The 24,320-nt window shown below is 45.4% G+C and overlaps 10 protein-coding genes across 10 annotated transcripts; 6 read left to right on the top strand and 4 right to left on the bottom strand.

Annotated features, from left to right (window-relative positions):
• Positions 1-125: 125 nt before the first annotated feature.
• On the top strand, positions 126-1,769 carry ATE1 (LALA0S01e12046g1_1; the record flags this gene model as incomplete). The annotated part of the gene is made up of 1 exon (XM_022774655.1): positions 126-1,769. One exon carries the CDS (start codon positions 126-128, stop codon positions 1,767-1,769), a length of 1,644 nt encoding a protein of 547 aa, XP_022626730.1.
• Positions 1,770-2,125: 356 nt separating this feature from the next.
• KAP122 (LALA0S01e12024g1_1) lies at positions 2,126-5,383 on the top strand (the record flags this gene model as incomplete). Its single annotated transcript, XM_022774653.1, has 2 exons — positions 2,126-2,152; positions 2,228-5,383. 2 exons carry the CDS (start codon positions 2,126-2,128, stop codon positions 5,381-5,383), a joined length of 3,183 nt encoding a protein of 1,060 aa, XP_022626729.1.
• Positions 5,384-6,398: 1,015 nt separating this feature from the next.
• Positions 6,399-9,046, top strand: HIR1 (LALA0S01e12002g1_1; the record flags this gene model as incomplete). Its single annotated transcript, XM_022774652.1, has 2 exons — positions 6,399-6,435; positions 6,516-9,046. 2 exons carry the CDS (start codon positions 6,399-6,401, stop codon positions 9,044-9,046), a joined length of 2,568 nt encoding a protein of 855 aa, XP_022626728.1.
• Positions 9,047-9,577: 531 nt separating this feature from the next.
• Positions 9,578-11,926, top strand: LEU1 (LALA0S01e11980g1_1; the record flags this gene model as incomplete). The annotated part of the gene is made up of 1 exon (XM_022774651.1): positions 9,578-11,926. The coding sequence occupies one exon, from the start codon at positions 9,578-9,580 to the stop codon at positions 11,924-11,926; it is 2,349 nt and encodes a 782-aa protein (XP_022626727.1).
• Positions 11,927-12,141: 215 nt separating this feature from the next.
• Positions 12,142-15,714, bottom strand: SLA1 (LALA0S01e11958g1_1; the record flags this gene model as incomplete). The annotated part of the gene is made up of 1 exon (XM_022774650.1): positions 12,142-15,714. One exon carries the CDS (start codon positions 15,712-15,714, stop codon positions 12,142-12,144), a length of 3,573 nt encoding a protein of 1,190 aa, XP_022626726.1.
• Positions 15,715-16,471: 757 nt separating this feature from the next.
• Positions 16,472-16,984, bottom strand: MPO1 (LALA0S01e11936g1_1; the record flags this gene model as incomplete). Its single annotated transcript, XM_022774649.1, has 1 exon — positions 16,472-16,984. One exon carries the CDS (start codon positions 16,982-16,984, stop codon positions 16,472-16,474), a length of 513 nt encoding a protein of 170 aa, XP_022626725.1.
• A 491-nt stretch (positions 16,985-17,475) lies between these two features.
• SCL1 (LALA0S01e11914g1_1) lies at positions 17,476-18,216 on the top strand (the record flags this gene model as incomplete). Its single annotated transcript, XM_022774648.1, has 1 exon — positions 17,476-18,216. One exon carries the CDS (start codon positions 17,476-17,478, stop codon positions 18,214-18,216), a length of 741 nt encoding a protein of 246 aa, XP_022626724.1.
• Positions 18,217-18,427: 211 nt separating this feature from the next.
• Positions 18,428-19,057, bottom strand: LDB7 (LALA0S01e11892g1_1; the record flags this gene model as incomplete). Its single annotated transcript, XM_022774647.1, has 1 exon — positions 18,428-19,057. The coding sequence occupies one exon, from the start codon at positions 19,055-19,057 to the stop codon at positions 18,428-18,430; it is 630 nt and encodes a 209-aa protein (XP_022626723.1).
• A 262-nt stretch (positions 19,058-19,319) lies between these two features.
• On the bottom strand, positions 19,320-20,720 carry ERG4 (LALA0S01e11870g1_1; the record flags this gene model as incomplete). Its single annotated transcript, XM_022774646.1, has 1 exon — positions 19,320-20,720. The coding sequence occupies one exon, from the start codon at positions 20,718-20,720 to the stop codon at positions 19,320-19,322; it is 1,401 nt and encodes a 466-aa protein (XP_022626722.1).
• Positions 20,721-21,611: 891 nt separating this feature from the next.
• Positions 21,612-24,317, top strand: PDR1 (LALA0S01e11848g1_1; the record flags this gene model as incomplete). Its single annotated transcript, XM_022774645.1, has 1 exon — positions 21,612-24,317. The coding sequence occupies one exon, from the start codon at positions 21,612-21,614 to the stop codon at positions 24,315-24,317; it is 2,706 nt and encodes a 901-aa protein (XP_022626721.1).
• Between the last annotated feature and the right edge of the window lie 3 nt (positions 24,318-24,320).

The following is a 24,320-nucleotide window of genomic DNA, read 5'->3' as shown; positions in this document are numbered from 1 at the left end:
GTCATTTAGTCGTAAATAGTTACAGTTTTCAAGCTGTAATAAAATGGCACATTATTCAAATGCTCTACAGTATCCATGGCTAAGCTTGGCATTATTCAACTCAACTTCAACCTAGTAGGGTCTCCATGGAGCTCTCAGATCGGCTGATCATTTCCAAGCCACTGTATTTAACGGAACCAAACGAAAAGTGCGGGTATTGCAGTGGTAAAAAGGCCGACAAACAGGACTATTTTCCAACGGAATCCTGGGGGAAACTTCATGAAAAAGATGCGGACTCACTACAAATTAACAACTGCACGCTTGGTATACAAGTGGAATTGATGCCTGTCGATGTATACGATGATCTTTGCAATTTGGGATTCCGCAGGTCGGGAAATTTCTTGTACAAGGCAGATCTCCTTAGAAACTGTTGTCGACTTTACACGATAAGGACCAAACCTGATCAATGTGTCATATCGAAAGAATTGAAAACATGCATCACACGGTTCCGCAAACGTATCACAACCGCAAAAGATGAGGCTTTGAGACAATTACCCCAATCTAAGTGTGGGGGCACTACTCAACAAGCGAAATTTGACTACATTCAAGAAATTGTAGATGCGGAGCTCAAAAGCGACACCTTTTACACGCGGTTCGAACCTGCCATGTTTACAATGGAAAAATATAACCTATTTGCCAAATATCAGGAAAAGGTGCACAATGATCCCAGAAACTCGATAAAGTCTTTCAAACGGTTTCTTTGCGAATCGCCGTTTCCTGAAGATGTAGTGGTTGGAACACAGGAAGAATGGGACCAACTCAACAACTGGCATCGTATGAAACCGGGGGAAACTTTGAAAAGAGTTGGGCCCGTGCATGAATGCTATTATTATGAAAACAAACTGATAGCCATTGCAGTGACCGATTTTCTGCCCAGCGGAATTTCGTCTGTGTATTTCATATGGGATCCAGACTATCCTCGCTGGTCGTTGGGGAAACTGAGTGCTCTGCGGGAGCTTAGTATATTGTCGAAAATTAATCGTCAATATTATTACCTCGGATACTACGTGGATGACTGTCCGAAGATGAGATACAAACGCAAATATGGGGGCGACATTCTTGACGTCTGTAATAACCAGTACGTTCCTTTGGACCTTGTGTCTTCACTGGTTGAGAAGGGCAAGTTTTTCGTATTAGATCACGAGCATCGCAACCGAGATAGTGACGACGATTACGATGAAGAAGATGATGATGATGATAACCATTCTGGCTCTTCAGACAATTCAGAGTTGCCTCTCGACGATGTGCCGAGATTGAATTTAGGAGAGCCGCCTGTTAACATTGTGGACAAGATTTATGGCGAGCACGGCGGTGCTGTCCTGTGTGCCAACGAAGCGGCCGAGAAACTGGCAGATTTGGGAATTGAGTACACCCCGACTTTGTTTGAAGACCTCTACAGATACAAAGTGCCTGGTATGTTTCAAGCATTATCAGAGCCCGAAATGGTTTATGAGAAAGACGATGGAGACATTCCAGGCTACACAAACGAGATATATCATTTACCCAACGTCGTACCGGGTTTGCTGCCACTTTGGCAAATTTTGCAAATCATAGAATCCGGCGATATTACTCGGCTTAATAACAAGCTTATGCTCTACAATGTTCGCAGCGGTCAAATACGAGTTGTATCTGATTTCGCACTAGAGACTAAGCGTACCAAACGTGTCATTTGCAACGTTATCCGCATGATCGGCCTCAACGCTACCGCCAAGAGCCTGATCATTGTTTAGACTGCCAATTTCCACCAGTTCATGGTCACAAAGTTTCAGAATATGCTTCTTTTTTCCACCATTTGTCGTCGCATGTTTCCGGTTCCCACAGCAGCACCAAAGCATAATAACCAACACAATTTTTGCGAGTATTATAATCATTTAGCGGGTCTAAAGTCCTCCTGAGGAACGTCTCATGCTCCAATAGTCTAGTGCATTGTCTCGCCGTTGCCTTATGGTCCGAAATATCATAACCGACGGCGCATGTCAAATTTCCCGGTATGTATACTTCATTAATTGCAGTCTACACTTACTCCAGTTCTAATACCATAAAACTTCAAACTGTAAAGCTAGGAGGCTTGTTGCTGGTTCGATCAATGGACGGCTTACATCAAGCGGTGAATGTACGTAATTTTGTGATCTAAATGCCATAAACTTCGCTTGGTTTTTGACTTTTTATTAACTATATTCTTGCGCAGCTTATAGAGTCGTTATACTCACCTCAGCCTCCGAGCAATGTCAATGAGATCCAGCAACAATTGCAGGCTGTGCAGCGCTCAGATCATGGACTTGAACTTGGCTATCAGCTTCTCTCACAAGATGCTGCATCAACTAACGTCCAGTATTTTGGAGCTTTGACTTTGGCGGTTCAATTTCATACAAACAATTCCACGGACAGGCTTTTGGATCTTTTGAAAATGAATTTATTCCATTTAGCTCGAAGATCGCAACTTTTTATCTCGAAATCTCCCCACTATGAGTCTCGGATCATTGTGATCAAAAAATTGATGTCCAATGCAGCGCAAATCTTTTTCAGGATGAATAATTTAGACGTCTTGACAAGTCCATCCTCATCTCATGAGTGGAATAACCCACTAGACACTTTTTGTGCACTTGTATCGCATTCGGAGCTTTCCTGGGAAAATTTCGATGAGATCTTTGGGCATGTAGAGTCCCAAACTATTCCATACGATCGCCTTATCCAACTTATTAGCTCTTCCCAAGAGTTCAATACCTTGGCACTGCTATTCTCAGAGGTCATAGTTGAAGATCTTGTCAAGCATCAATCCGTCAAGGTCGGAACTTCAAGACTCCATGGAGTGGTGCACGAACACTTGTACATATCCAGCATTTCCATTATAAACTACAATCTCCAGCAGTTAGTGGTTGCATCTCGCAACAACTCTGCAGAACGGCCTCCAGTGGCGGACAATGTCCTCCAATGTGTGGCAGCGTGGGTAAACTACACAATGATGGTAAGAACCAAATCTCACGGGCACATGGATCTGAGTGAGACCTTCGAATTATTGATTCAACTCATGTGTTCATACGACTCGGCGCACAACTTCCCCTATTCTGAGAATGTGGTTGCAATCTTAGGTGATATCTTTGGTAACGATCCCACAATGTTGAACTATGAATTGAGGTCAACTGTGGAGGGGATCTTCCTGGGGGTTCAAAAATCTGGAACCAATAATGCTGCCGGTCACGAATGGATGCTTCAATACATGAACCATCTTGTGGTTAATGAGATGCACGAAGAACTCAAAGAGTTGGCTCTTTGCATTGTGGATTTTCTGCAGATCAGTAATTTGGACGTTTGCAACAAGCTTTTCACTACAATCTCAAACAATGATCCGCATAATCTTGATCAGTACATCAAAGTATTGCTACAAATGACTAATTTCACGCTTGTTCCTGTTCTGGAGGAGTTTTTTTCAGTAAGAATGGTGGACTTTTGGCTCGACCTGTGTGATGGATACAACAACCTGGTAAGGGAAACGCTCAAACCTGATACACCAGCTCTGGCAACAAATTTATTTAGCCAAGTTGTGCAGATATATTTGCCCAAAATTCAACTATCGGTCAAACAAAGAATATGTCAGGAAGGAGAGGATGAAACACTTGTACATGAGTTCGATGACTTTAGAAATGCTGTTTTGGATTTGATAGAGTCAATGTGGGCGGTTCTAGGTAACGAAAAACTGACTGACATTCTTATCGTGAGTATAGGACAATTGACCCCCACCTCAGAAGACGAACTTTTCCAGATTGAGGCGATGAGCTTCTGTCTCGAAAAATTGCTAGTTGATATGAACTTGAATGAGAGTCCAGTGGTATGTGGTACTTTAGATGCTAATCAGGCTTTTATCGATAACGTTCTACTACTAATCCAGACTGGATGTCAACAAAAAAGCGCTGCTAACGGTAAGGAGGCTCAACTACTAAGTTGTGATCTTGTAAAAACTGGGTCGTCTTTGATGGCCACAATAGCAAATTACATTAAGAATGATGACAAACGCCTAGGGACCTGCATGGATGTCTTGTTCAAGTCTTTGGAACTATGTGCAAACGCGGACGCCACGGATAGCAAAATTGAGCTTTTTATAACAAGATGCATTACCAAAATGTGCGAAGTTAGTCGTAAAGAGCTCTCTTCGTACTTACCGACAGTTTTAGCAATTCAGGAGTCCATGATGCAGCAGCGATCGAACGTATCCGACTACACCAAGCAGAAGTTCACTTGTTGCGTGGGATATTTCATTCAGGATTGTATTAGAGAGGGTCCTGAAAAGCAAGCACATTATTTGGCGAAGGTCATCGGTGCAATTCGAGACGAGATCTTGAACAGTGCAAACAATCGCGATCATGTGCTGTGTCTGTTGCTTTGCATTTCTGAATTGGCTAGTGCGCTTGTGGTTTCCCCAGATGTTCTTGAAGACGCTCCATCTACTCAATTGGCGCACAGTGATGAGTACTGGGCAACTGACCCATACCAATTGCGCAGTACGACGCTAGACTTGATGGAAAGTGTTTTGACACAGTATGGGAACGATGCCGAATTCGTGGAACGCTCATGTCTCATCATGGGCAGCCATCTGGCTACCGCAGAGCCTGGTCCCCACTTTTTGGCGTACTCGATGCAAGAGCTAATAGGCTTTTTACTCAAACGCAACGAAGCTTGCGAGCCTACTGTAGCCCTGCCATATTTGGTCTATCTACTGGAATTGGTTGTGCACAGATATGCAAGCGCACTAGCAGCGACAGATTTCGACTACCTCTTTGGAGAATTTTTCTTGGGTATTCACCGCGGCGCTATAGCGTCCGATCCCGATCTCACGCAGCTCATGATTACTTTTGTAAGCTCGGTGCTCGAAACTCGTCCTGCGTTGGTTGTTCATGGCAACCACTGGACCTCATTTATCCTTCCCGACTTTGTACGTGCGCTTGGAGTAAAGGAGCGGTTCACGATCGCTGCTGTAACAAAATTTTGGACAAAAGTCGTCAACAACAAGCGCTTTTCCCGTGCGGATGAGGTCACTGTGCGTGCTCAAGTTTGTGAGCTAGGCCCGCAGTTAATCGCACACACTGTGCAAGCAATACTGCATGCCCAGCGCTCTGACTTAGCGTGCTACTCGGACTTTTTACGCGCGCTGGTCGCGCGCTATCCACTGCAGTCACGACAGTGGCTAGTTCAAGCGCTGCCCGAGCTTGCTGCCCACCAACTTCAGGCAAACCAAGTGTTTGTTGAAAAGTTGTTCGTGACTCGTGGTAGCAGGGCTGCATCAAATGCGGTTTTGGAGTGGTGGATGGCTTGCAACGGACTTCCGCCTCTCACCGGAGCATCCACCTAACAAACACATGACCCTCGAGACCTTTATGAGTCTCGGCTGACGTCAGCATGCATGCAGATGCCATTGTGTTAGTGCAGGATGGGTTCGAGAAGCTGGCTATCTGACGTCATCAGCCCAAAAGCTTCTAGGATGCAGACAGGGATGAATGATCTATTTCCGTTATCAACCATTACGTAGCATAGGTCGAGACGCGTGTGCTAAAAAATGGTGGCAATCTGAAGGCAGCTGCTACAACGACTGCAGTTGAATTGGGTCGAGTACTATTTAAATATTAGCTCCATTTTGCCAAAGTCATGGCTTGCTAATTTGGTGTAGCTCTCACGCGGTATGCTCGAAAAAGGGGTCAGTCATAATTCATTTCAATCTTATTTTCAATGGGCAAGGCTCACAACTCGTGGGTCGAAGTTTAGCAATCTAAGATTTTCCCACCTATCGCAAGAGATAGAACTCCTCCGTTCAGGTCCAAGGTAAAATGCAAGGCACTATATGTATTGAGTGAGCCCATTGAATGACTTCATCTCTGCACGGCAATTGTCAGAGTATAATGTGTTGAAAATCGTACCCAGAAGATAAAGAACTATTCGAATATCCCCAACAACGTTACCATCGGTGTATACGCAGGCGCTGGTACCTGGTGCCCTGATTCCCGCTGTGGTGGTGTTGTTTCAGCTTTCATAGGCTCGTTCTGCGCTATCACTGGCAATCGAGTAATGTTCGCAAACTCATCGAGGGAACAGTATCGCACGAGTTTCAAAGGTACAGAGGGCTCCATGAACTAAGACGTCTACACATACTGTAAATAAAGTATTTTCAAGATGTTGGGATCGATAACCGTTTGAACAAAGCGTTCATGTCTACCATCAGCTGCTTTCTGAGAATAATGACTGTAGCTCATCATAAATTTACCTTTAATTAATAGAATATTTCGCTCATCTCTAGCGTTGTTGATGTTGAATGGCAAAGAAGAACGATTTCTCTTGCAAAACTGACAACCTGTGATAAGGTTTGGTGATCAATGAAGATCCTTAAACTTCCGTGGGTGGCACATAAGGGTATGTGAATTTTTAGGTTTTGAGAAAGGTGCATTAGTTGAGAAACTGTTCAGATCTTGGTACTAACACAGGCTTATTAGAGGAACATCGTAAATATGAAGTATATACAGCGGATGTGAGCCCAGATGGACAAAGGTTGGCCACCGGAGGACTTGATGGGAAGATTCGAATTTGGTCAATCCCTGATATCGTCAAGTTTGCTCGGGCGGATACACCTGTAGATCAGGAATCAAAAGCACCTTTGGCTAGCATGAGCCGACATACCGGGTCGGTAACAGTCTTGAGGTTTTCTCCAGATGGAAAATTCTTAGCTTCGGGCTCAGATGATCGGATTCTGCTCATTTGGGAACGGGATGAGGAGGCCAAGCAGCCAGTGTTTGGCTCAGAAACTGATAAAGAACATTGGAACGTACGACGCAGGTTGGTGGCTCACGACAACGACATTCAAGATATATGTTGGGCACCAGACTCCAGTATTTTGGTCACCGTGGGACTGGATAGATCCGTTATCGTGTGGAATGGGTCGACCTTCGAAAAAATCAAGCGTTTCGATGTTCACCAATCTCTGGTGAAAGGTGTGATTTTCGATCCGGCAAACAAGTACTTTGCCACTGCATCTGATGATCGAACATTACGGGTGTTCCGTTACCACAAAGCCGGTGATTTGAACTTCTCCATTGAACATGTTGTTTCCGAACCCTTTAAGGGTTCGCCCATAACGACTTATTTTAGACGACTCTCTTGGTCTCCCGACGGCCAGCACATAGCGGCTCCAAACGCTACCAACGGACCTGTTTCCTCCGTATCGATTATCTCTCGTGGAAGCTGGGATACAAGCGTCACGTTAGTAGGGCATAACTCTCCTACCGAAGTCGTACGCTTCAATCCACGACTTTTTCAAGTTTTACACAAGAAGCCCAAGAAACAGAGTCCAGAGCCCACGAAACAGAGTCCGGAGCCTAACAATGAGCAAATGAATCCAGAGGTGAATGATCATCAGCAGCCACAATCGAAAAATAAGAGCGAGGAAGAAGATGTAGAGACTGAGGAAGTAGTAGAGGAAAAGGTCGACTCGGTGATTGCTACCGCGGGACAAGACAAGACTCTCGTAATTTGGAGTACAAGTAAAGCTAAACCGCTGTTAATCGCGTACGAAATAACCAGCAAGACAATAACCGATATGGCCTGGAGCCCCGATGGTTCCATTTTATTCCTAACCTCGTTGGATGGCTCGATAATAACCATAGTGTTTGAACCTAACGAACTTGGACAAATGATTCCATTGGAAAGAAACATAGAGCAGCTTCACAGGTACGGTGTTGATAAGGACTCCTTCGAATTCCCAGAAAGCGTTAAGCAACTTGAGCTTGAAGATGAAGCCAAGAGGTTGAGTGATAGAGAATCCAGGCTGAAACAGTCGAGCCTGGCGGAATCTACGCAGCAACAACTGCTTCAAAAGCCAACTGAGCTTCCATTACCTGGCACAGCTCAACGACCAACAATTTTAAATGTAAAGAGGAAAGAACCTCCTGTAGGTTCTGTCGTATCGGCTCCCAAAAAACAAGAGCTCGCAGCTTCCAATAAAGACTTAGACAATCTTAACACGACCGTCGTGAAGAATGGGCGTAAGAGAGTTGCACCTACGCTTATTTCTTCGGGATACTCTCCGGTCAAGGTATCGATGGACAAGCAGGTACCGTTTGAATCGCGGTCAACAAACTTCAAGAGCGCAGAGTCTGGCGACTTGTTGGAGATCTTGAAGCACAAACTATCGCGTCAGTCTTATCCACTGCCGAGACTCGGTATCCATTCCTTAATCATGGGCGTTCGAGAACGGGGCGTCGACAAGTACTACCGAGACGGAGATTTGAAGCCAAATCAAGACTGGAATGTGCAAAAGGAGGAGGAAGAAGCAGGAGAAGTTTTGTCGAAAGATCACATAATGAAGCTCAATTCAAAAACTACCACTGAAAGAATCTGGTACGAAGAGCCTAACATCAGATATGTGGAAACGCCTAATGTTATTTCTGAGGCCGATGTTTTTTTGGTGGAGTTTGGTGGACTTAATGACTTGTATGTGATGGAGATCCGCAACGGCGTAGAACGTGGGCTGCAATTCGATCGCGACCAGCTTTTTGACAGCCCAACTAAGATCTTAGCTTACCATCGCGGGGAAAGAGTGATAGACATTTTGATACCCGAAGTAATAATTTGCGCGGTGGGCTCGGTACGATGCAAGTGTTGGATTTTAGCAACTGCGGATGGAAACCTGCTTATTTACACATCTTTTGGTCGGCACAAGCTTCCGAAGATTGCATTGGGACATAAGGCTATCAAGATGACTACTGTTGACCGCTACTTACTCGTGCTGACGGAAACTGGACTAATGTATGCATGGGATCTTCTGAACAACAAGTGTCTTCACAAGAAAGTTCCTATAATGCCGATATTATTCAATGCGCCAGTCGAATCGAACCGTGTTCGTGTTCACAAGAAAGTCATCAAAATTGACCTCGATTTGAAAACTCAGAACCTGATTGTGAGTATCATAGGCCCGCGCGAAACATACATGTGGAGTCCGCATCTGGGTTGCTGGACAGCCCATAGTTGAGAAGTAACTCTCCTAGAGTGTGTCACCGAAACCGCTGTACTTAATTGCGAGCGTCAGCGTACAGCCAGAGTGATAATGTAGACACATACGAATAAGCAAGAACACAATCACTTCTAGTGATGACCAAACGAAACCTCTAACTAGTCACCCACAACACTGGTGACTGTCGCCGTTTTCGCAATCCTCTACAAGAGCTGTGTACCCAGTATGATTAAAACGGGCCGGTACCGGCCCGTTTTCTCGGTGTCTATGAATCATACGCCGGTACCGGCAAAGTCCAATTACTAGTTGTTCTCACATGACCATTGCTGGCCGGTACCGGCCAAAAAATTTTCGAAATTAGCTATATGGATATCTCATCCCCAGGGCATCACATCATTATCGAGATGTGAAAAACTACCGAACTCAAATCTGGCGCCATCACCCTATAAAAGGAGCACGAATCGATTGAATTGGCTTCCAGAACGGTTTTTGTTCAGTCCGAAATACCCCAAATATTTTATCGAATCATTTCAATCCGTCTAGCAGATCATGACTTTTACTCCTGCTAAAGGTCCCAAGACTCTTTACGACAAGGTCTTTGAAGACCACGTTGTTCACAAGGACGACTCTGGATCCTATTTGCTGTACATCGACAGACATTTGGTTCACGAAGTTACTTCTCCCCAAGCTTTTGAAGGATTGACAAACGCTAACAGACCAGTTAGAAGAAAGGATTGTACTTTGGCTACTGTTGACCATAACATCCCAACATGGTCCAGAAAGAACTTTAAGAGCCCGGAGACGTTCATCAAGGAATCCGACTCCTTGTTGCAAGTCCAAACTTTGCAGAAAAATGTCAAGAAATTCGATGTGCCGTTTTTCGGTATGACTGATTCCAGACAAGGTATTGTCCACATTATTGGTCCAGAACAGGGTTTTACACTTCCAGGTACAACCGTTGTGTGTGGTGACTCTCACACTTCGACACACGGTGCGTTCGGATCTCTAGCTTTCGGTATTGGTACTTCGGAAGTTGAGCACGTTTTGGCCACTCAAACCATCATCCAGGCCAAGTCTCAGAACATGAGAATCTACGTCGACGGCAAATTGAGTCCAGGCGTCACTTCCAAGGATTTGATCCTGCACATCATTGGTGTGATCGGTACTGCTGGTGGTACCGGCTGTGTCATGGAATTTGCTGGTGAAGCCATCGAGGGCTTGACTATGGAAGCCCGTATGTCTATGTGTAACATGGCCATTGAGGCAGGTGCTAGAGCTGGTATGATCAAACCTGACCAAACTACTTTTGACTACGTCAAGGGCAGACCTCTTGCACCATCAGGCGCCGAATGGGAAAAAGCCGTTTCTTACTGGAACACTCTACACACTGATGAAGGTGCTCACTTTGATTTTGACATCAAGATCAAGGCTGCTGACATTGTTCCAACCATCACATGGGGAACCTCGCCACAGGATGCTCTTCCAATCACGGCTAGCGTCCCGGACCCAGTCAACGTGAAGGATGCCATCAAGAAGTCTATGATGGAGGGCGCCCTAAAATATATGGGCCTCAAAGCCAACACTCCTCTAAAGAGTATTTCCATTGATAAAGTATTTATCGGCTCTTGTACCAATGCTCGTATTGAAGATTTGAGAGCTGCTGCTGCTGTTGCTAAGGGCCACAAGAAGGCCGACACTGTCAAACTTGTCATGGTTGTTCCCGGGTCCGGTTTGGTCAAGGAGCAAGCTGAGAAGGAAGGTCTGGACAAAATTTTTGAAGAAGCTGGCTTTGAATGGAGAGAAGCCGGCTGCTCGATGTGTCTAGGTATGAACCCCGATATTTTGAGCCCAGAAGAGCGCTGCGCGTCAACCTCGAACAGAAACTTCGAAGGCCGTCAAGGTGCCAGATCACGCACCCATTTGATGTCGCCTGCTATGGCTGCTGCCGCTGCTATTAATGGTCATTTCGTGGACATCAGAGAATTTGAGTATAAAAACAACGATGTGCCAAAGGTCTCGATCGAGAAGGAGGCTGAAGATAAGGCCCTGCAGGATGCTATCTACGAGCACGAGAAGCAACCACTTCAAAAAGGAGAATCCGCTGATGAGTTGGAGGACGATGAGATTCGCGACATTCCACCTGCTGAACACGAAGCTCATGAAACACCTTTGAAGTCTTCCACAAATTCCGCCCCCGCTGGTATGGAGCCATTCCTAACTGTCTCTGGTATTGCTGCACCATTAGATAAGGCCAATGTCGACACAGACGCTATCATCCCCAAGCAATTCTTGAAGACCATCAAGAGAACTGGATTGAAGACTGGTCTCTTCTACGAATGGCGTTTCACCAAAGATGCTGATGGTAAGGATCAATCGCGTGGCTTTGTCTTGGATACCGAGCCCTACACCAAATCTCAAGTTCTCGTTGTCACTGGTGATAACTTCGGTTGTGGATCTTCTAGAGAACATGCGCCATGGGCGTTGAAGGACTTTGGTATCAAATCCATCATTGCACCATCGTTCGGAGACATTTTCTACAACAATTCTTTCAAAAACGGCTTGCTACCTATTAGACTTCCTCAAAGTGTTATTCTGGAAAAGATCTACCCAGTTGCGCAAGCTGGTAAGAACTTGACTATTGACCTGCCAAATCAGCGCATTTTGGATTCTGATGACAAGGTTCTAGTCGAAAACTTCGAGGTCGAAAGCTTCAGAAAACACTGTCTGGTTAACGGTCTCGATGACATTGGAATTACGTTGCAGAAAGAAGATTTCATTGAGAAATTTGAAGCTAGAAGAAGGGATCAATTTTCTTTCTTGGAAGGCGGGTCTCGTTTGGTAAAGCCTATCGTCGGATCGAAGAAGAGCCCATTTGGAAACAGGGCGCAAGAATGGTGATTATCATCAAACATTGGGATTTAAACTCAAAATTCACGACTATTTATAATTGACTATTTATTGAATGAGGTACGTAAGATGCTTCAATGCATCAAAATGCTATCTCTGGTTCAAAGTAGAACATGGTGCGGGTGGGGCGCTTGCTTTCTCGGTAAACGTTAATCGCTGTTATCACGTAGCGAGAGTCAATTGTATTGCGCGCCATGACATATCATTTAAAAGCCAAATGGGTTATCGCTTGTGGCGTTGTACATATTAGCTGTCCGTTGCTGACTTTGCGGACCATTCCCAAAACCGAAACCAGTGGGTTGAGACTGCAGTACTGGCTGGGAGATTGAGGTGTTTTGAAATGTGTTGTTGAGCTGATTCATTCCACCGGTAAAGGAGTTCCCTAGCGGTGGTTGCGACGCAGCGCCGGTATTAAAGGACGTTTGGGGCAGTGACGATACTCCACCGGTTCTTTGCAATCCGATCCCGAACTGTGATTGAGGTTGGAAACCCCCGGTAAAATTATTAGAAAGAGGCTGTCCTGTCATTTGAAAACCACCAGTCCTGTGATCATTGAACGTGTTCTGGGGTATACCGGTGATATTCTGACCTAAGTTGTTCGAACCGCCATATCCCATTGGGTTCTGCATACCTCCAGTAACTTGACTTCCGAAAGACGTTGGCGGTATGAAATTTCCGCCACCCGTCATTTGGTTGCCAAACGATGTTGGAGGCATCAAAGCAGGGCCCCCAGTCAAGTTGTTTGGGAAGCTGGGCTGCGACGGTCCACTGTAGCCACCACCTGTGATTTGGCCTCCGAAGCTTGTTTGAGGAAAAGCCGCTTGAGGAAGCGCTGTTCCAGTCCCAAAAGATGATAGACCTCCAGTTCTTTGAGAAGTGAACATGTTTCCACCAGTCGTGTGCAGCCCGAATGATGTAGTGGGCATCGGTAAGAGGCCAGTTGTTTGTCCGAAATTTCCTCCCGTTAGCTGAGACTGCTGAAGAGGTAAAGTCCCACCGGTTCTCTGAAAAGGCACTGTACTATTGATACCCTGCATTCCAAATGTTGTCTGTGGTAGAAGTCCTCCCGTTATCTGCGTCTGTTTCAGAGGAAGAGTACCGCCGGTTCTTTGCAAAGGCATTAAATTGTTGGTTCCTTGCATCCCAAAAGTCGCCTGTGGCAAGAGTCCCCCTGTGTAAGCGGGGACCAACCCGCTTCCAGTTTTCTGTACTGGTAGGATGGTTCCAGGTGCTTTCATACCAAAAGTTGTTTGTGGTATCATTCCGCCTGTAGTGGACATGGGTAGCAAGCCTCCAGTGCTGACAGGAACCATAACAAATCCTCCTGTTACCATGGGGATGAGATTATGGCCACCAGTTTTGAAAGGATCTAAAGGCGCCAATGATTGCCCTGTTTTTTCTGGTAGCAAACCGGACTCTACCCTCGAAGACCCTGTTTTAACAGGCTCTAAGTCTCTTACCTTCGGTTGTGGTGCCTTCTTAGGTTCTAAAGGTTGTAGATCAAGAAGATCCTGCATAGAGCCGGTGAATTCTGACTTTTGGGGTGGCAGTGCAGCTTCTGTATTTGCAGCGGGTCTCACGGTCCAGGCATCATCATCTTGACCTGCTGATGACCCTTGAGGAAGTAATTTCTCTGGCAACGACCCTGACGCTCTCCCCTCATTAGAAATTTTGAGAGACCCATCTGGTTCAGAAAATAATCCACCAGTGGACGTTGGGTACTGAGTGTTCTCTCTCCCGAATTTTTGATCTAAGTATTTCATCACTCTTATAATATCACCTTCACGCAAGCCTAAAGTTCGCAAAACAGAAGGCTGGATATGTGGTAGAGTCTCTTCAGAAATTTGTTCGCGCTCGAAGTTGATGGTATACCGTTGGCAATTATTCACGTCGACGCCGCAGTTGAGGAAAAACTCAAACCAGTCGTACTCTACCCGTTTAGTGGTATTCCTCGTTGCTGTACTGGTGTGAGGCTGGCTTGTGTCATTGGAAGGACGCGGAGGCTTGATAGGAGGAAGATCCTGTTCTTGTCGAGCACGTAGAAGGTCTCTTTCTTTGTCGAGTAAATCGCGAGCTTCGCGCAGTTCGTCTAATTCTCGTTCCCTTTGTCTGCGATCCCGTTCTCTTTCTTCCCGTTCCCGTTCGCGTTCTTCGTGTTCTTTGATTCTTCTTCTCCTTTCACGTTCCTTCTCTCTTGCAGAAGAGCCACCGTTGGAACTCTTTGGCTTGTACTTGTCCAAAGAAGTACCAGTGATCCGTTCCACACGCTCCAGGTCATCTAAACAGAGCTTGTCCGCAGCAACGGCGATCTTTACACCGTTTGCTTTGTGTAAATGAACTTTGCCCTCAACACAGGCAATGAACTCAGCCTCAACTTTGAAAGTACCACTCCTGTCCACCCAAATCCTGGTCTTGCTGGAATCAGGATAATCTTTTTTCTTTTTGCTGGAAGACCGCGATTCATCATCATGCTTCTTGCCGCGCGACAAAATCGACGAGGCTCTTTTCCTTGCACTTTTCTTGGAAGTGTGTTGCTCTGCATCATCTTTCCAGTCCTTAGATGGTGAAGGTTCAGAAGCGACCTTGTTGCTGGATCTGCCCAAAGATTTTAGGGAATTTGCCATATGAGACAGCTGATTGATGGGGTCAACAAATTGCGCTGGTATGACACCCTTGCGGCCGTTTTCGGTAGACTCGCACATCCACCAGTCTGGCGATTTCTTATCGTCCAAGATGTAAACGATTTGGCCCTCCTTGACGGTTAGTTCGTCGTTGGACTCACCGATAAAATCGTACACCACTTTACCTTGCTTTCTATGAGATTTTTTGGCAGGAGCCTTTGTGGCTGCCTCTACTTCACGCAAACCACTGGCATGGTATACGCCTTTCAACTCGCCGAGAAGAGTCATAATTTCATCGGCAACGGTGGAAGACCCTGTGTGAAGTTCGAGATTAACGTACGGGTTCGTGAATTCTAAAAAAATGTGCTTTTTCTCATTATCATAAGATTTGAGGTCATGAATAGGCCACTGTTGTGGGGTTCCCTTAGAAGGTGTGAAGAAGACCGAGTTCTTCCCAATTGCCAATTTCGCCTTGTGCTTTTTCCTACCATCTACCTCAGAAACATCCCAGGTGCGGAAAAGTGAAGATTCACTCTCAGCCTCCCCTCTGCGGTCTTCTATTTCTGGTTCTGCGTTCTCCACTGGCCTGGACGGCCTTGGTGGAGGGGCTTCTTCCTCATCTGATAGATACTCCAATGGTCTTCTAGACTGCTGTATGGGTTCTGCAGCAGCCGGAGGAGCCTCTACCGTCTTGGCAATGTGTTGTGGTGGAGGAGGAAAGCTTGCAGCGTTGACATTCGACACTTGGGGGACTGCAGCAGAGGTACCCCCAATCTCCACGTAGTTTCCAGGGATGAATCCAAATTCGCCTGTTCTGCGAGATTTACACAAAACCCAGTCTGGATCTCTATCGTCGTAAACGTCGAAAACATCGTTTTCACTGAATTCCAGTTCCTCTTCCGGATTCTGTACTTCTGGGTAGTCGTACAGTGCCTTCGCCGTTGTTTTGACATTTGCCTCCTCAATGTAATTATTGGGCACCAATCCTACTGGTTCTTCTGCATCTGATCCAATGACTCTTTTCTTCACTGTCCACCAGTCGTCAACATCGGACTTTTGAAGAAGATACAACAGGTCGTCTTCATCAATCGCCAATTCTTCTTCCGATTGTGGCTCGTACTGGAAAACCGCCTTGTAAATGCCCAAGAATATTGTCATTCTAAGCCAATTGCAATTGAACTGGGTCCTAGGATCTTGCAAGGCCTTCTATTCCCTTGGTTGATCCGAAAGAATGATCGCTTTTTAGTTGGTCAAATTTAAGACTGGAGAGACCAGATCTTTAAATTGCCCCTTTTCGCTGTGGAATAGAGCCCTGTCCCATATTTCATGATCGCCTTATACGTCATAGTGAATAATGCATCATTCAAAGCGCGCTCGACAGTGACAATTCGTATCGCATCGACTGTCAAAATCTCTGTAACCATTCTCAGTCAAGTTATGAGGTTCTGGACGTGCCAGAATGTTTGTGCTTTTTGCCGGTGCCCTATTTTGAGGGTGGAAGACCATGAAATCGTTTTTGCCTTGAGTCTGATATTTGGTCAACGTATGGCTGTTGAATAGCATTCATGTTATAATGGGATGTCATATGCGACCGCTCTGAGAATCATCGGTCTTTTTCTTTCAGCGTTTAAGCTCTTTCATTTCCTTGATGCGTAGTATTTACTTGGAGCCTTGGAAGGCAGAAGGAAAAAAACATTCTGGCGCCTAAAACTAACCAAGTGAGCCCTTCTTACACCAGGTATTCTCGACAGTTGGTGAGGTCACCTTAACCTCTCTCGTGAGAAGTAAGTAGTGTCCAGGAATACAAAATGCAAGACTCTTGATTTACCTATTCGGGTCTTTTTGTGCGCTTTGATTTCATGTACTGCTTCTCCCTGACACCCAAATTGGTGCTATCCCTAACACTCTCCTAACATCAACGACCCGTTTTTGCATTTTCCCGTTTAACTCGCTGCAAAAGCTCCAAATGTAGCGATTTGTAAAATCCCAGCGCGAACAGAAGCTCGAATAAGATCAGAAAAGGAGCCGTTACTAAACTTTGCACCAAATTGTCCAATAATGCAGGTCTCCGATGCTCGAATACTCCGTGGCCCAAAAACTGCGCAACCCATCCGGTTGTGAAAGTGACCATTGCCCAACTTACCGGAATGTCTAAGACCCCCGAGTCTATGCCCTTCACCGTCACTGTCAGGATGGTAGCAGCCAAAGCGCCCGCTTTCAAGTCTAGCGCTAAATAGTAGCCTGCGAAAACAACCGCCAGCAGATGCGTCAAAGTCCAGCCCATGCACAGCTCTACTCTATGTAAAATTGCCATAGACGAGTACAAAATCAACGGAACGAATACGGCGTGGATTTTTACATTGGTGTCGTTGCTATGATAGCTCTTATAAAACGCGAGCTGGGTGGTCAAATCAAACGCCGCTTTCATCATTCAACAGAGGCTCTACAAGCAAAATTTGAATGATATTTGAAATTTATACAGCTTTAAATACTCGAAATTAACGTCGAATGATTCTCTGAAGTGCTATTCTGCTTCTTCTTGATTCTTTCAGTTTCAATCCCTGAATTCAAAGTGAGGTTTAAACTGTCATTTCAACCTGTAATCTAAATTGACATCTATATACCTGAATTACAAGACGAAAGCTGATTGAGCTGATACCATGGAAAAGAGCTGCTAGTAAAAGAAGATCTACTATATACACAGTATATGGTATCTCATGATATTTGACATAGCTTCAACTACCGCTGGAAACCTAACTCTTACCGTCTGAGTATAGTATCACTATATACGATACTCCATAGTTAATTCGAAGTTCACCTGGGCTCGCCATTTTGCCACTTGCAGATGTTCTTCTTATTCGAAAACACGCTTAAACATAGGCTTCAAAGAGCGTTTAGCGTTTCAGACTTCAACCTACCATGTCTGCTGCTGGATACGATAGACACATTACGATCTTTTCGCCCGAGGGCCGTCTTTACCAGGTCGAATATGCATTCAAGGCTACAAATCAAACCAACCTTAATTCAATGGCAATCAGGGGCAAGGACTGTTGCGTAGTGATAAATCAAAAGAAGGTGCCTGACAAGTTGTTGGAGTCATCGACAATGTCATATATGTTTCCGATTTCGAATCACATCGGTATGGTGGCCAATGGGCCAATTCCTGACGCCAGGAACGCAGCTCTAAGAGCCAAAGCAGAGGCTGCAGAATTCCGTTACAAATACGGCTACGACATGCCAGCAGACGTACTGGCGAAGCGGATGGCAAACTTGTCACAAATTTACACTCAAAGAGCTTACATGAGACCACTGGGGGTGATATTGACATTTGTGTCTGTCGATGAAGAACTCGGGCCTTCGATATATAAGTGCGATCCAGCTGGCTATTATGTGGCGTACAAGGCCACTGCTACAGGACCAAAGCAGCAGGAGCTCACGAGCGCACTGGAAAAGTTTTTCAAGAAACGCAAGGTCGATTTTGTGGATGAAGAATCATATGAAAAAGTTGTAGAGCTGGGAATCACCCAAATGATCGATGCTCTAGGCACAGACTTTGGTAAAAATGACCTCGAAATAGGTGTTGCCATTAAAGACAGCTTTATCTGTCTGACACCTGATCAGATAGAAGAAAGACTCGTTGCAATCGCTGAACAAGATTGAGTTGAGAATCACTAGAATTATTTCGGCAACCGAAGACTTGAACAAAACTAGTGTTCTGGATCGCATTTAAATAAAGCCTTCATCTTATTAAGTACATACACCAATTATTACAATTTTTTTGACCATCCCATTTTATAACGTTGTTCAAGAACAACAAGAACAACAAGAACAATTGTTCAGCCCAGGCCAACTTGTGGTATTCAAAACGTCGTTATCCCCTCATGCACATGTGCTTTTTCATATTAGTGAACCTTCGTGGACCGCTAAATCTAGCCTTGCATTTTTTACATAGAATCACTTTTTTCACGCCGTCATTGTTGCTTGTAGAGGCTTGAAGCTTTTTCGTCAGCTCAAGGCCCTCGTTTCCCTCCAAAGCACCGGGCTGCACAGAAGGAGTCGCGCTCGATGGTGGAGAGGGTGTCGCTGCAATAGCTGTCGCCCGTATCGCTGCTGCATTAACGAAGATACTGAAAGCTTCGGCCGTTTTGTCGAAATCTATCAGTTTCTGGAAGTAGCTTGCGAAATTGGTACTGGAAAGAGCCTCTAACTGTGAACGTGGAACGTGGCCTCCCAGCAGCGTATGTTGTAAATCACCAGCATTTTCCAGCTTAAGTGTAGCGTCTACTTTGCTCAAATATCCGTGTACCGGAACTCTTCTTCTTTCCCTGCGATGGCTTTCGTCTAGTTGTTCGTCACTCGTTTGGTCTCTGGTTTTTTTCGCCTGTTGATCAATTCTACAAAGTGCCTGTAATTGTTCCTGTGACAAACGAGTCTTGTGAGAGCACTCAAGGGCGGAAAGCCCTGCAATGATATCGTAGTATCCCAAATTGCGCTGTGCCATAATTCTACGTCCTGTCTGCTTGCGCCAGCTGTCGATAAGATGATAGCTATATTTTAGTAGCTGTAAGGTTAAAAAGCCACGAGTCGTCTTATACGTTGGGCAATGAGTTGTTATATCTAGATCGAAACGTCTTCATGAGCTTATGCTGACGTCTGTATAAGAGTTATAATGCCAATTGCCGCTTCTCTTTGAGTTGCTGTGTGTGTAGTATCTCGCATTTCTGTGATCCTTTTTGTTTTGTCAGAGTAAGGCACAATTTGTCTTACAAAAGGTATGGGATGAAAAGATATGGACATTCCTCACGGTATTTGTCCCAATCGGCACCATACTTCTTCTTGCACTTAGCTTGGTCACGTAAGGCACGGTGGACTAAAACAATGAAAAAGAAAACTGGGAAAAACCATGGGAAAGGGGAGTCGAAACCGCACGCGAGTGCCCACACTAAGGACTGAGTCCAATCCGCGGTATAGTGAATCTTTCGGGCCCATTTGTACCAGCCGTCGATCAGCAGATAGGAACCGCTGTTGGTTACCATGTACTTGGGGTTTTCAAGCACTTGTTTGGGAAGAAAGGGGAAGGTTTTGCGCACTCTTGTGTCGCCTGCCATTTGCTTGCGGAACGAGTTTTTCTGGGCATTAGCGGTATCAAAGAAATAGTAAGCGGTCAAAAGCACACAGTACAACGACAAGTTGTAATACCACGGCCAATTGTACTCGCTGCGGTCATGATAGTAGAGGTACAACGTGCAGTGGCAGTAGGTGTAAGGCACACCAGCAATATTCCAGAAAATCAACATGAAGCCGAATTTTTCATAGGCCATATCCCAAGTGGGCACGATGAGTTCCTCGCCCTTGGCACAGGCATTTGCGTAAAGCCAGTGGGCTAGCAAAAGAACCCCCATCTGAGGTGTCACAGTGCCGTATAACTCGTATTGTTTCAAAGCACCTCCGAGAGTTAGGAAGAAAAGGGTGAACCACGGCAGTCTGACTTCGAAAAACATTTTGAGATCCAAAATCCCCCATCTGGGGTTCAACGGAGCACCCATGAAAATGTCGTAGATGTGGTTGCCGGTCATACGGTGGTAGTCGCCCGAGATAAACAGAGTGTACAGGTAGAGTGCAATAGAGAAGGCAAAACCTGAGATGATGGCACAGGTCATGATCTCACCAAAGATGTCCAGGATGGTGTAGAGTTTGAAAGTACCGGTGAAATGTAAAACCAGAATGATGGTAACCGACGTATAAAATGTCCACATGGCATTGCAGAAATACGGCAACTGTTTGTTTTTCAAATGCGTTAGAGGTTGTCCTTTGGTCCAAACACCTGGCAAAGTGTAGTAAAACACAACTTGTGCGGCCCAAAAAGCCATGAACACCGTCCACGCGTATTTGGATGGCGTTGCATGTTCAACACACAGTTTCCACAACGCAGTCAGAAATTCACCCCACGATTGATCCGATGCCGGCCATGCTGGCTTCCCGTTATAGAATTGCGAGCTAATCCACATGTAGTACATCAGCGCCGGAAAACCTAGCATCATGCCTAGGGCACCCACTGGCCCACCGAACTCGTATTCCATTTCGTCAGGCTGCAAGTACTTGCCCTGAGGCAAGAAATTCTTGGGGGCATTTTTGCCCCTAGTCTTCTCTTCTTCCAATGGCATGTCCTCCGTATGGGTACGATACAATTGAGTGTTCTTGGCGCTAGACTAGAATTGTTGGATCGGTTCTATTTACCTTGGACTCTTGAGCTACTCGAGCACTGTTTTGCAATATTTTTATACGATTACATCATATTATACGAATACTGTGTTTATATAAATAGCAAGGAAAAAACGTCCCTTAAAGAAGAGAATCCCACTTACCTTTCACATCATCACAAGACTCTTTTTCCTCAAACTTGTGGCATCTCTTCACAATGACCTTCGAAGTTACGTCTGTGGCATAAAGCGGGTGAAGTTGGGAAGGTTATAGACTTGAAGATCGCGTTTTAAATTGTCCTTCATATCTCAAGGATTCGACAAAAGGAGCGCAGTTTCCACAAATGATCAGAATCGAAACTCCAGACACCTGGCTCCGTTAATACCTATTATAAGCCGGTTGTGATGTCTCCTTTCCGGCTTTTGGCGCTCGATTAGAGCGAAACTTTCCCTGGGCGGCTACAAAAATCTGGTATCTGCCACAAAAAACAAAAAATATTTTAGGGGAGGTATTCACATGACTTTTAAAAGGGTTAACCTTCGTCTATTGAGTCACGTGATTTGAGTCAATTTTTTTCTTTTGTTGTTCTTCCACGGAAGAGGTAAAGCCGGCAAAACTCCGCGGATTAGTAAAGAGCCCGTAGGATCTTGAGTGCTTCTTCATTCATAAGAAAGCACTTTTTGAGTTCGAATGCTCCGCGGAATATGAGCTGTACACGATTGTGTTCTTTGTGAAGAGCACTTCTCTCTTCCTGTGTTCTTGTGAAAGGCCAATTTTTCTTTGCCTATTGTTCTGTTTTTGTTCCCGTCTCAAGTATTTCGGGTGCGTGACGATCGAAATAAACACCGCTGGCAATGATCAGTCCAAATGCCGGCAAAGCCGGAGTACAGAAGAAGAAACGGGCCAAAGTAAGTACAGCCTGTGATAACTGTCGGAAGCGCAAGATCAAATGTACGGGGGACCAGCCCTGTCTGAACTGTCAAACATACAGCTGTGAGTGCACCTATACTCGTGGAGTCCCTGTTACGCCGGCGTCAATAGGATCTTCAAAGCGTCCAAAGACCACTGCTAAGGCCCCGTCCTTTTCAGAGAGCAGTAGCGATTTTGCATCTTTGTCGTCAAAATCAACAGCTTCGTCATACGCGGATTCAAGGGCCTATTCCCAGAGAGGTCCGTCAAATGGACTTTATGGTGATGACACAAACTTGACTCGGCAAATGCACCTTCTCAGCAGCACTCTCCGATCCTTGAGAGACGCTCAGCCATCGTCACGAATAATGGAAGCCATTCAAAGCGTTTCAGAACAGCTACGTGAAATAGAAACCACATGGAAGCCGCATTTAGAACCAGATGCAATCCGCGATATACCGCCGACCGCGACTTCTCTAGAAACGCAACTCATGATCAACAAGTACTCCGATAAGGTATCGCTAACAAAGTACTCGACAATTCAGCCGTCGCCATTCCTGTCGCGTACGAGTGTCATCAGTCAATACCCAGTGGTGGAAGATTTACACGGTTTGTATAGCCCAGGGCTTATAATGTCCATTCAAGGCATCGGATTTTTATTCAAGCATTTTTTTGATCCGGGCGTCAAAATGGCAAGAGAGTATAAAACAACACTTTTTTTAATGCTCAGGTTTTTCGACACATGCTCTCATAACCTCGATCTGGGTATTCAATCGTGGACTTCGCCTCTCGAAACATATTCTGCTTTAGGACACGTTTCCTACGAATCCCGGGATAAACTGATTCGAGACCTTCTAGCGACACTACCGGCTTATGTCGTTGCTCAGACAAAGGAGCTATATCCTAATTTTGAGCTCCCTACAAACTTTAATGACAGTCTGGGCATGTTACACTGGATAGCGCGGGCGATGTTTGTATGTTGTCTCGGCTCCTTATGTGAAGAACATGACATTGAAGAGTGTGTCGTTCTCGACCAAGAGGGTGAAGAATTCCTACATGCTCAAGAATCTTTATGCGTTCTCGCCTTTGAATACTTTAATGTCACAACATACACGCCAAGCGGTAATCTAGACTACCTAGATACCCTTCTCCTCTTCATAAAGCACCAATATTGGATGGGAGAGTATCATATCATACCACAGCTCGTTTTGAGGCTCGTAAGCTACGCTCTAAACATGGGACTCCACCGCTGGGAATATTACGTCGGCATGGAGGAAGTAACAGCAGAGCGGCGCCGACGTTTGTGGTGGGAATGTTACAACAAGGGCGTAATTTGTTCAGTGCTGAACGGGAAACAAGGCATATTACCTCATGGGAGTGTGAGTTGTTTGCTGCCTGAACATTGCAGAGACCTGGGAATTTTGGAGTCTGAGGAAATGCTGGAAAAGATTGCTTTCGTAGAGAAGCTTCCGCGCGGGACTGCAATGGACAAAATAGATTTTTGCTCGACGGCATTGGCAATTGTTGTTGCGGACTTTTTCCAAAATGTTCTTTACAGCAAGAAAAACACCTGCTTTAGAAACAATGCCAAGCCAAGTCGCCTCCGAGAGAAGATCTTGTCGGACTTGATTGAAGACGTCGACAAATTCATACAAAGGGTTGGCAGAATTGAGAAGTTGGCAAAAATGATATGCGACCTAGCGGATCAGCACGGAACAAACTGCGTTCCAGAAAAGGATCGTTTCATTGAAAAGGTGGTGGCACCTCGAGTTGTAGTATTCCTAGAATTTTCAAAATCGATTTGCCTGGGTTCTGTGGAGCATCTATTTGCGCGATTCAAAGAAAATGGGTTTTCTCGTACAATTCAAGAACCTCTGAATAGCTACAGGCTGTTGATTCATACTTCATGGCGTTCTGTAATCACTTCAATTGATAACAAAAAGGTGGAGAGCGTATGGCTGGCACTGTCGTGTGGATGTATGCTTTCGCTTTCGGTGCTCACGGATATTTTCACCCAAGATATCCCTTCTACGATTCAAGATTTAAGACTCATTCTTCGCTCGTCTAAAAGTCTGGCTAGGCTCTCATTCTTGGAGCAGGTCACAGGAGAATTAGCTGATACGTGTAGAATGTTGAGAACCTTTACAAAGGCAAAAACGTTGTTTCAAATTTTGACCAGAATAGCGTTGCAACTCTATATGAGGACCGCGCATTTGAGCATTGCTGAGTTTTTAGACGTGTTAGCTGCCGAAGACGCCGAACTTGTCTCCACTGCGAGCCAACTCTTGATGTTACCACAAGACTGCTTCAAGGCCTGTCTGGTCGCGAAAGAGAAGACTACGTGGGTTATGAATGTGGAGCGCTCACTAGAGCAGGCGCAAGCTTTGGTGGGTCAAGAGCCCTTACCTGATAACGAGTATTCTCATCCGCTTACAGAAACTTGGTCGCACCTAGGTTTGCCGGCTGCCACTAACTCAGCAGAAGCCGCAAAAAGCAAAGAAGCGCCGCTCCCGATGTCTCCTCTCGTAAATTTCAATCTCGGCTCTCTCGATGATTTTTTGAACTGCGGTACGGACGACGACCTTTACAATAAATTGTGGAGCGATATCAACATCGACATTCCTGACCTTTCCTCAAATCAGGAATTGTGACGG

The sequence above is a fragment of the Lachancea lanzarotensis genome, scaffold LALA0S01 (assembly GCF_000938715.1).
Source record: "Lachancea lanzarotensis genome assembly LALA0, scaffold LALA0S01, whole genome shotgun sequence".
Taxonomy (NCBI): Eukaryota; Fungi; Ascomycota; class Saccharomycetes; order Saccharomycetales; family Saccharomycetaceae; genus Lachancea; species Lachancea lanzarotensis.
Note: the sequence above shows the minus strand (reverse complement) of the source record. Positions and strands in the feature narration are given on the sequence as shown.